The 12,017-nt window shown below is 40.4% G+C and overlaps 1 protein-coding gene across 1 annotated transcript; it reads right to left on the reverse strand.

Moving 5' to 3' along the window:
• Positions 1–1,715: 1,715 nt before the first annotated feature.
• On the reverse strand, positions 1,716–10,370 carry LOC135509126 (transcription factor E2F4-like). Its single transcript, XM_064929489.1, has 10 exons — positions 9,948–10,370; positions 9,034–9,143; positions 8,470–8,631; positions 7,994–8,037; positions 7,829–7,893; positions 6,873–7,170; positions 6,624–6,779; positions 6,382–6,429; positions 6,130–6,174; positions 1,716–3,015 (listed from the first exon to the last, which is right to left on the reverse strand). Exons 1-10 carry the CDS (start codon positions 10,101–10,103, stop codon positions 2,900–2,902), a joined length of 1,200 nt encoding a protein of 399 aa, XP_064785561.1. The 5' UTR covers positions 10,104–10,370; the 3' UTR covers positions 1,716–2,899.
• Positions 10,371–12,017: the final 1,647 nt, after the last annotated feature.

A 12,017-nucleotide genomic window follows, 5' to 3' on the forward strand; every position in this document is an offset into this window, starting at 1 on the left:
GCTTGATCTGAGTTGAATCTTTGTCAGGTCATTAATCACCCTCCTCCCACCCCAACAACCTGCTCCTTAAACAGAAAGAGCCTTAGAAGACTGAAAGCAACAGCAAAATCTAGAAAACAAAAACAAGCCGTGGATTTTTGTCCATCCTTCCCCAATTCAGAATATATAATTTTCATACTCATTGTACGCTTTGTGTAACAGCATTGAAGATTGAAATCAAAAAAATAAATACTATAAAATAAAACTGTGGATTTTTGGCCATCCTCCCCTGAGTCTGAATATGTAATTGAAAAGTTTCATAGGCATCAATACTCTCATGGGAATCCACCGCCTACCCTCTCTCATCGGTACTGGTCCACTGATGCAGCCCTCAGTGTACACATACATAGCTAGTAAAATGGCATGCAAACGCATTGAGCAGCTATGTAGGTACATGCACTTTTTGGATCCAAATTTAACAAATGAGACAAATTGTAGAAAGTTAGGCCTTTCATCCACATTTTGCAACACAACTTCCCCAAACTATTTCATCCCTTGCAAGCCCTCTCTGTGGATGAGGCAATGATCCAATTTGACAGTAGACTCTTTATGGAAACAGGTCATGCTGAAGAACCCAGTGAAGTGGGGGTTTAAAATATGGTGTCTGTGTGACTCATTGACTGGTTACTGCCTTGTTTTCAATGTGCACACAGGTCGGGAGGGTGGGGGTGGGGTGAAGCAACTGACCTAGTAATGGAGCTCATGAGAGGCTACCTATTGTCACACCACCATCTTTACGCAGACAACTTTCAAATCCATTCCTCTGGAGAGAGACTTGCTTGACACCAACACATTATTGTGGCACAGTAAGGCCCAATCGTAAGAACTTCCCCAAGGCCATTCTGGAGGGCAAGCTCCAGAGGTCAGTGTGAAATGGTCAGTAGATCATGTCGCTGGAGGGACAAAAGAGACGTGTATTTTCTGTCCACAAACAGCTCAGGGAAGGACATCCTCAAACCATTGTCTTAAGTTCAGGCAGAACAAATGTATATCTTTTTTTATCTCTTGAACAGCTCAGGAGCAACTATAATGTTGGACGCACTGGCAGAAAATGGTGGAAATACAGCAACCACACCATTTTCTGTCTGTGCATGAGGTTGGACTTTTAGCACCTATAGCACATTAGTACGTAGGGAGCACTGATTTGTGTCACCTCATTAGTCAATATGTGTTACACCTGTGCTGGCTTGTCTATATAGTTATTCAGAAGGAGTTTCACCAGTGCTGGCCCAAGTGATATTTAAGAGTGGCTGGCCCAGTGCTCCAGTTGTCTTGAGAGATGCAAAGGGTCAACACCTTTAGTTGACCCTTAGATTTCTAGAAAAACATTCCTTTGTCTGATCTTCCCTGTTTTTGTTTTGTTCAACTTTTTAGTTTGCATTCTGTCTTTAAGTTTAGTATGGGTTTTTCTTTTGTTTGTATCTCAGTGGGCAAATTTAGGGGACGCTCATGGTGGATGTCTTTTAGGTCCCAGTTGTTGTTGCTAGTTAACTTTCAGAACCCATCTGTTTTGTTTTGGTTGTTGTCAGTGAATCTTTGTTAATTTCCCCTTCTGTTTGATACTGGCCTTCTAGGCAGAGCTGCAAAGAAAAAGCCATATCTCAGACTGGCCAATAAATAAATAAAATTACTGAAACGTTTGAACGGTAGTGTATGTAAAATGTTTGGACACCTACTCATTCAAGGGTTTTTCTTTATTTTTACTATTTTCTACATTGTAGAAAATGTGCTTTTCTTTCAAAAACAAGGACATTTCTAAGTGACCCCAAACTTTTGAACGGTAGTGTTGTTATAGTGGTGTATATATAAAAAATGCTCTTCTATAATACAAGGGAAACAATGTATTCTGGGAATGAATGAAAACTGAAGAAAAATTAAAAAAAATATTCTCTCACAAAAAGAACAAAGTCAACATTTGTGTTTCCATAGTCATGGTGAAAGCATGTTGGGGAACGTTTTTGTATTGAACACAGTTCTGAGCGACATATACAGACTATAGACCAGCTCTCAAAGCACTAACCCCTACTTCATAGGAACTAATTACTGTATCTGAAAAAAAAAATCATTTTACAAACAGATGAATAAAATAATATTCATATACATAATTGCAAGAAAAAAACAAGAGAGCCACAGACACTGTTGAAAAGTGAATGAAATGAGTAAGAAATAAAACTTACTGACAAAACAACGCAAGGGGACCAAAGTGAATGATAAACGTGTAGCAGTTGATTCAATGCGAGCTACATCTGAAACACTTCAACTTTCTGTCTTTGTTTGGCACCCTAGTTCACTACTGCTGTCTCAATGTATTTCACATATAGTTCATTATACACAACTCCACAAAGGCTCTTAATACAAAATATAAATATTCTCTATATACAGAACAAAAGCGCATAACTTTGATCAGCTGTGTATCTGTACACATTCGTGCGTACTGTCCCGAGTGTATGCAGCTGCCTAGGTGTCTTTGAATCTGTTGACACCGAGTTGATGAGGATCAGAGTGTGATGATGACTGCTGTTGCCAGTTTGTTACATATATATTTCAAACATAGATGAGGGAAGAGAGTTAATCACAGGTCAGCATGAATGCGAGGCATTTCACCTGAGAGATCATCCATTCAGATTGGAGAGGACTATACCCCTTTTTATCTAACCTAAAGCCACTCAAACATTTGCTGCCAATGTTTAGTGGAAATATTTGGGTACGACATCAAAACACTTAATTGTTTACACAGAAAAATCTTATAATACACCAGGATCCAAAAATAGAATCACACATTTGTTTTTTCCATAGAAAATGGTAAAAATTATTCTTCAATTTCCTTACATAATACATTTTTGGGAACTCAGCTCAGAGGTCAAAGGTTAAGAATCGGAACGTCAAAGAGGTCACACAGGCCTTCGGTTTCGTCCAGGTTATATATGTAGTCGTGGTCACCCGGAGGGGGAGATAGACGGAGGAGTGGAGAGAACACTAGGAAAAAGAGAGGGACATAAGAGATTAAAAGTAGTGATGCACCGATATGCCATTTTTGGCTGATACCCGATATTTTCCTTGTCAAATACCCGATACTGATAACCGATATAAGAAAAATGTACTAGCATTCTAGTACAGTTAACACACACGAACGCAGCGATCTAAGACACTGCATCTCAGTGCAAGAGGCGTCACAAAAGTCCCTGGTTCGAATCCAGGCTGTATCACATCCGGCTGTGATTGGGAGTCCTATAGGGCGGTGCACAACAGGACCAGCGTCGTCCGGGATAGGCCGTCATTGTAAATAAGAATTTGTTCTTAACCGACTTTCCTAGTTAAATAAAGGTTACACCCACACACCACACTGACCAAAAAGTTATTTTGTTGGCATTTACGTATGTCTCCATTACCAGTAAAACAATCAAAACCTATTTATTTCACTTACTTGCTGCGCTGTTTGGTTGTTCATTTGTTCAGTCGTTTCGTTCTTAACCAGGATTTCTATGGAACACCGTTTGGGTCTTTGCGTGTCAAAAAAGATACACGTCAAATAACACTAAATAAGCTTGTTGACCATCAGGTCCTGAATATGACAGAACGTCACATAATAATTTAACGCATTCATAATTTTTGTACGTAGTTATTACACTATCACTCATATATCACAACGATTCATCAATACATATGCTATGATGCTGGTAAAGTTGTCTCGCGCACCTACAGTGCTGGTCATTAAAAAAAGCTAGCTAGCTCGCTCATGGATGAAACAATGTTCTTCCCCAAAAGTATAGCAAAACGACAATCTGTTTCAGTAGCTATAGTTAGCTAGCTAACTATATAGCTAGGCGTCATCATCTAAAATAACCCTACTTTATAAGACAGTTCTTATTTGATTAATGGTGGTCGGACCCATCTATGTGAAGCTAGCCAAAATAAGGATTAGCCACAATTATTGACTTTGCAGTTAGCCTTCAAAATAAGAGTTTGTAATTGACAGTGATGCAAATTAATACAAATACTAGAATTCTGCCAGTATTGAATAGATCATGCTAAATGAGGTTGGAATGTTATAGAAAATCAATAAAAGACAATAATTTGTTAATGTGACAAAAATCTGTTGAAATCACACTGGATGTATTATACTTTAGAATTGCATTGGGGGCATACTCATTTCACTGTACAGCCTTACCCATGGATTGTGGATCAATGACATGGGGTATCAGTCTACTCAGTGACACCCAGAGAACGTTAGCATCGTAGCTCTTATTGCAGGACTCTGAAACAAGTTATTTGAGCCACATTTATTGTCAACCTGTGTGTATTGAACACTATTCCTGAGGAAAAACAATACTACGTGGATGTTTTGGAGTCTGATAAAAAATATCTTGAGTATTGAGTAGACTGATACCCCATTTCATTGATCCCCAATCCTTAGGTAAAGCTGTACAGTGCAATATGAATGTCAATACACACAATAGGCTAACTGGGAAGGTGCTTTCACACAGTCGCAGTCCCGCGATAAGAGCTACAATGTTAATATTTGCATAAACTCTTCAGTTGTGTTCTGTAGGTGTCACCGAGTAGACAGATACCCAATTTCATTGCTTCACATTCCATTCCATTATCTAGTCTAAATATGTCAAGATTCCACCAATTAACCTTTTACATCACTTTCAAAGAGGTACTTTTATTTTGAAGGCAAACCGCAAATTCCACTATTGTGCCAAATCCTTATTGTGGCTTGCTTCACAACACATAACCCGATCTGGTCGAGCCTCACTAGCCAGATGAAGCTAGCTTATAACATTAGCTTTGGGCAACAGGTTTAGCTGGCTAGGTACTTAAATTCAATTTCAATGGGCGAACAATAAGAGGCTACCTAGCTAATACTTACTCACAAGGATTCCTAAACCATTGCTAAGAATAATGAAAATGACTGCAGTTGTAGGCTGGTTGTATTGGTGCTAGCAAGGTACCAAGCTACCCTAGAAGTTGCGGTCGAACAAATAATGCTTTATTACCAACGCGGTATTGTAAACACATCGTTTGTGGCCGGTGTTTGCAGACCTTTTTTGTACAGCTTTGACAGTGCTACTGATAGTAGTGGTGGCACTTGGCTTGCACGTGCAAATCCAAAACACACAACATTCTATAATAGAACTCTGTTATTTTACATGTCAAATTAAAATCTTTATTTGACGTGTATCTTTTTTTGACACGCAAAGACCCAAACGGCGTTCCATCGTATGTCGTGAAGCTAATAGCAGGGACGCTATTACTGTGTAACTTCCGGTAGGGCAACATCTGAAAAATAGCGCACTTGGTAGTGTGTACCTGTGCTTGACCAGTCGGCGAAAACCAACATCACCCATGACAGAGAATAGTTGATTGTCAAGGGCAATGAATTCCATTATCTTGGCGTTAATGGATTTTGCCTTGGAGTTGTCTCGCTGAATTGTTCTTACTCTTTCAAATGACTGCTCGACTTGTTGACTGCTCGATCCACACAGCAGATATTGTGGGCGAGGTTAGGAATGCTGTGTTACACATGTAGCGCAACATTTTATGTGGCGTCATTACGTCATGTACCTACATTATATAGGTATGCACGTCAGATTTGACATCGGCTTTGCACATCGGCGTTAAACTAGACATAGGGCCGATACCAATGTTGGCATTTTTAGCTAATATCGGCCGATTCCTATATGTTCACCGATATATTGTGCATTCCTAATTAAAAGACAATCCTCTTTTAGTTGTGATAGGTTAAGTAAATCTTTGCTGATCCACAAATCCACGTCAGCAGAACTGTATACTTAAGCAAGAAGGCCTGAGGTGGTGTGGTATATGGCCAATATACCACAGCTAAGGACTGTTCTTATGCACGTCGCAACGCAGAATGCCAGGATACAGCCCATAGCCGTGGTATATTAGCCATATACCACAAACCCCAGAGGTGCCTTATTGCTATTATAAACTGGTTATCAATGTAATTAGAGCAGTAAAAATAAAATGTTTTGTCATACTCGTGGTATATGGTCTGATATACCACCGCTATCAGGCAATCAGCATTCAAGGCTCGAACCACCCAGTTTATAAATGTCAACTTACCCTCGGAAGACATCAACTCCTCCAACAGGTCTGCACTCATGATCTCTACTCAGAGAAATGGTGTGAAAGAGAGGGAGAGATATGGGAAATGAGGATGAGGGGTTAGAATAAAGATATACAACATCTATTCTGGTATCTATAATTTCAAATGATTGTCTATACATTGATATAATCTGTAATAGCATGTTCATACAGTGGTTACACATGTCAACTCCTTCAATAGACTTCATAATATTTTGAGGTGATCTTTACCTTTAGTCGGGTCAAACATGTCAGAAAGTTCTTTGGGGAAATACAGCACTACAAACAGAAGACAGAAAACATTAGTCACTCACTAAACAACTCCCAAAAACGATTGATACAAAGAGTATCTAAACACACTAAATAAACCTAGACTGATGTAAATTTAGTAGTTATGCGGTATCCACCTTGTATGAATTTGTAGCAGGATAGAGAAGCATCACGATCTTAGGGAAACAGCAGATGACACTTACATTCTGAGGGGTCAGCCTTGATTGGTTCAAAGACTGCTGAAGAAGAACAGCAGCCATCCAATGATGCAGAGGACTGGAGAGGCTGGGTGTCCAACAGGGGAGTCGATTGGGCATTTGTGTTTGTAGTGGGTGTGGAAACAGTCGGTGTGCTGGACACTAAAAGAAGGATGGTGATAAGTGACATCTTTTTCTGCAATTTCACTTCATCACGTAATAACTACGCTGCTCAGATAAAGACCAAAATCGTACCTGCAGTGGTGACTGCCTGATTCGAAGTAGCTGTGCAGGCATGTAAGAGTGTGGCAGGACTGGGGTTGGAGGAGTGGGCCAGAGGCTGGCTGGGCTGTGAGGGGGCAGTAGGTGTCTGTTTTGTGTTGGCGGCAGCAGCAGCAGGAGGCACTGGAAGGCTCTGGAGCATGTCCTCGGGTGGGGGGACGGACAGCACCACTGGAGACGGGCTGGATGGGTCCTTGTTCACAAGGAGAACCTCAATGGGTCCTGCTGAGCTCTTGAGACGGATCTGATACTTCTTCTGTCCAATCAGTACCTGCCAACAATCACTCAGTCAGACGGTCGTGGCACAGGGAAGTCCAACTCAGATTCTGTAGAGCTGCTGCGTGTAGGCCTTTGTCCCAACCCAGCACTGACACAGTTGATTCATATAATTGTATAAATCGTTGTCCAGACTGCGATTAGTTTATTTTTAAAAAGTAGAATTAGTGCTAGGCTGGAACAGAAGCCTGCACAACCGTGGCTGGCTACCATCCACATCGCTCCAGCCAAACTGAAGTTTCTTCTTCACAGTGAGTCTAGATTTACCTTCCTCCCGCTATGATTTCTAGAATGCGAACACATTCTGGCCGTTCTGATTGGTCCCAGATACCGAAGGGTTGGGCAAGAGCCAGTCTACATAATGACCTTATCAACTTTGATATTCTGATTGGTTAAATTTGTTTGAAACGATCCAATCGCTGATTGATTTATTTTGTACAACGCACATTTTGAAGTCACACAAACGATCTCTAGGATTGCTGATTCAGAGTGAATGTACGTAGCAATCGATAGAGAAGAGGAATTAAATTCAGGGTGTGTCGTCAGGCCATGCACAACCAACAGCTCGCCAGAATCCAAGTTGGAGACCCCTGGTCTGAGGATGGTGAGACAGAAAGGGGAGAGTAGTTGGGTCTAACAGTACAAACACTTACCGACTCAGGTATGGGCACCTCCAGTTGTGTGCCTGTGGGAGCGCGGATCGCTAGGAGAGTGTCACCTGTGGAGGCCAGAGATGGGGTGAGTGGGATTTTTTTTTTTTAATAGGTAGAACAAACAGGTAATTGAAGAACACAGAAAAATATAAAAGAGAAACATACCTTTGAAAGCACTACAGAGGTCTTCATGTTTTACATAAGCCATAGTGTTCTTGTGTTAAGGGTCAAGAGTTTATTTACTACTGCAATATGAATTTAAGAACTAAGCATTGAGTTAAAAATCTGATCACTACCATCTAAAGCATCTTGGTGTTGACCTTAACCCATTTTGGCTTCCGAGTGGCGCAGCGCTCTACGGCACTGCATCTCAGTGCAAGATAAGTCACTACAGTCCCTGGTTCGAATTCAGGCGGTGTCACATCTGGCCGTGATTGGGAGTCCCATAGGGCGGCGCACAATTGGCCCAGCGTCGTCCGGGTTTGGCCAGGGTAGGCCGTCATTATAAACAAGAATTTGTTCTTAACTGACGTGCCTAGTTAAATAAAGGTGAAATAAATAAATACAAATATCTAGTAACTAACACACTAGATCTGCTAAGCTTAGTGACTACTAGACAGAGGGATAGTAGTTGAGGATATGGGCTGTTCTGTGAGTCGTCTGTGACGTTCATGATGCTCTGCTGGACCCAGACCCTCTGCTGATCCAACTCGTGCTCCCGCTTGTCCAGATCATCCAGTTCTGCCTTCAGATCAATGAGTTTATCGGCTATCTCCTGTGTGTTACAGCCAGGACCAACACCCCTGGGGACAGGAAACAGGTATCACAAAGAAATGTACCGTGTTGTGGTATCAACAATTTGCATATCTACTTTCACTGGAAATGTTTATAGTTTTCAAAATCTATTTCAGAAATAGAGCACAACACAGGAAGTGTTATCACTTAGCAACGGCTATGGAGGAAAAAGTGGTGCTCTCGGAATGTTCAGACAGAAACCCCATTGACCCAACTCTCTAAATATATGACTCTGGATAACACACACAACAGTCAACGGCAAGGCATTGGTAGGAACACAGTTAAGACACCTCTCCTTATCTGACTTCACTTACATAACAGACAGCTAGCACACTTGTAGTTTCTGAATGGCGAGAGGGTGTCACCCAAGATTTACTAACGGAGCCCATAACGCCATGCCCTTGACTTACTTCCACTGAATACTGTTCTTAGACTTCTTCTCGATCAGTCCGATGCCCTCAAGCACATTGGTGATGTCGTAGATGCGCCGCTTCTGTCTTACAGCTAGGGTGTCTGCTGCCTGTGGGAGAGAAAGAGTGGTCAATGTTATTTATACATTGGTGTAGAGCAGTTTGGGGGTCCATTGAACAAATCCACAGCTAAAAACAAATAGCTTGGTAGATTCTATAACGTTGAGGAAGCTTAGCTATTCATGGGCTTCAAAGTTACACATAACTGAGCCTTCAACAAGCACTTACAGCAATAAACATATGGCTAGTGCTGATAACTACGATGGGTTAATCCTCATTACTGCAATGGGATAACATATATTCTATTGTGGCCAGTCACGCCCAGCCTAAACAAAACCTAACATATTATCAGCATAATTTAACCAATGATAATTTTAACTTGCGGAATTATTTAGTTTCTAGCTACATAAAAGAGTGTGTGACTCTGAACCGGGTTCGGGTTTTAACTGCTTTGCCAGATCCAGTTCATAACAACAATGTGCAGCCTTGCGTGCTTGTCTTCATTGCGGCTGCAGGGGGCAGAATATATAAAATTAGCTGGCTAGCTTGCTGCTTAGTACCTCAACCAATGACTGTATGACCTCAACAGAGGAGTTGAAGTAACGTTACTTGGCAACTGGCTAGCCAACTTTTCCTACATTCAGTGGACGGGCAAATTGTAACAAACTAGGGAGTTAATTGAACTATTCAAACACATAAACAGAAGAAGAAAAAAAAAACACTTGACCCAACGTATCACGCTGGTGGCTAATGTTAGCTAGCGAAAACCTTGAATTAGATTTACTACTAACGGTAGCAAGCCACAAGCTACATTTACATCCGCGTGCCAACAACAAAGAGTAAGGCATGCTTACTGCTTTCAAGTCTAGAACTCCATCCTTGGCCTCTTGTAGCAAAGATACAAATTTGGTTGTAAGCAATCCTAGACTCTTCTCGTGTCGACTTGGGGTTTGAGGTTGAAGCGAGTCTCCCATAGCTCCAAATTCGGTTCTTTCCGACTCCAGCTCCATCTGATTAGGAATTCTTGTTCGAATCCGTACAACAGTAACGTTAGCTAGCCGCCCCCAAACTCCCTTGCTAGCTAGAAACCCCTTTACATTCGCCGTGTTAAAGTGCAATTTACCTATATAAAATACTTTGCATGGTACTAATTGTAGGATAATCCAATATGGTCCGGTCCAGATTATTGACCTGATAATTAAAAAAAAACAGGCCTGCAAAATATTTCAACGATCATACGGTCCGAAGCCGTTGGACACACGAGGTATGCTGGGATGGTTTGGTTTGTGAAGCCAGGGGGCCACCTGCAAAACATGAGATACTATGAAAAGCGTACACTATAAATTGTAATCGTTTTACTTGACAAGAAAGTCAACTGTTGCTAGTAAAGCATTTCGCAATATTAGATATTACCTCATCACATATGCTAAATCACAAGATCATTAAATGTTTGTTTATTATGGATTAGACTGCAAATGTGGCCCTTTTTTAGGGACAGTTCTATTTTCTACATGCCCTAACTACTTTCATTTTACAGTCAAATAATATAATACATTTTTCGAGGATATGCTTAGGCTAAATCTTTAGGATTTTACAGTTTGAGAAATGCTTAATCAATTGCAATTCATGTACCAGGAAATTAAAAATGAGAATATGTGGTGCCTATTTTGTCTGATATTACTACTTTTTTTTCATTGCATACTCATTGCTTTATAGACATATCGCATACATGAAGAAAATCTCAGTGGTAATGACAAAAAAAGCTATGGTCACGCTAGTGACAATGACTGTGTAATAAATAGAGAATTATAGATGGCAAATTCTATTTACCAGAACACTGTTTGTGCAAATGTGCGCATGCGTGTACGCCCATGTCTGTCACTTTGGAGAAGAGGAGCGCAGAGTGCTGTCACTATGGTTGGATCTGAACAACATGTATGGTGTGTTCAATTGTTCTGTGTGGATATGCATCTACCTCATCTTCTTCCGAAAGGTTAATAGACCCAAAAACTTTCCTCCTGGTCCACAACTCATTCTAATATTTGGGAATCTTATGAAAGACCTGTAGATGGTAGGTCTTGTAAACAACTCTATTATTATGCTATTCTTCTAACTTTCATTAATAATCAATAAGTACTTGATGTGTCAGATTAAAAAAACATAGCCTACTGTAAGTCTTCCTTGCAATATGAAGCATCTATGAAATACTTCCATCAAAGCAACCTTTGCACATAAACCTAAAATTGAGTAACATGTCTCTTGGACATGAAAGGTTTATGTCGCATGTAATCTCTAGGCCCGGGCTATTCAACTATATTCTTAAATGGGCCAGATGTAAAAATATATAGATTTTTTTTACATCTGTGTGTATAAGAATTTAACTGCAGGGATGGCGGTCATTCTCCAAAAGAACTGTGTAAAAAAAGATAGGTACAACCACTAATAAAGCACTTTTCATTAAGATTAAATGTTGCTAAAACTCAAACCAATTTGAGTTGAGGTGCAACCAAAAAATGTGATCATCATTGAAAGGTGCAATATGCAAGTCGCTCCGCCATTTCCTGGCAGCTAAATTTCTAATAGTTCGCCCAATTTCCAGTGTTTTAAAGTACTACTTAATTATTATTATTTTTTTTTTTTGGGGGGGGTTATCTGTACTTTACTATTTATATTTTTGACTACTTTTACTTCACTACATTCCTAAAGATAATCATGTACTTTTTACTCCGTACATTTTCCCTGAAACCCAAAAGTACTCGTTACATTTTGAATGCTTAGCAGGTCAGGAAAATTGTCAAAATCATGCATTTATCCAGAGAACATCCTTGGTCCTCCATACTGCTTCTGATCTGGTGGAATCACTAAACACAAATGTTTCGTTTGTAAATGATTTGAGTGTTGGAGTTTGCCCCTTGTTATCCGTA

This window comes from Oncorhynchus masou, chromosome 22 (assembly GCF_036934945.1).
Source record: "Oncorhynchus masou masou isolate Uvic2021 chromosome 22, UVic_Omas_1.1, whole genome shotgun sequence".
Classification (NCBI taxonomy): domain Eukaryota; kingdom Metazoa; phylum Chordata; class Actinopteri; order Salmoniformes; family Salmonidae; genus Oncorhynchus; species Oncorhynchus masou.

Excerpts from the sequence above, each read along its gene's own strand:
- LOC135509126 (XM_064929489.1), bottom strand. The coding sequence starts at position 10,103 with ATGGAGCTGGAGTCGGAAAGAACCGAATTTGGAGCTATGGGAGACTCG. Across the intron at positions 6,780-6,872 it reads TCAGGCAGTCACCACTGCAG|TGTCCAGCACACCGACTGTT; the intron begins GTACGATTTTGG and ends TCCTTCTTTTAG. Across the intron at positions 3,016-6,129 it reads GGAGTTGATGTCTTCCGAGG|TGTTCTCTCCACTCCTCCGT; the intron begins GTAAGTTGACAT and ends TCTTTTTCCTAG.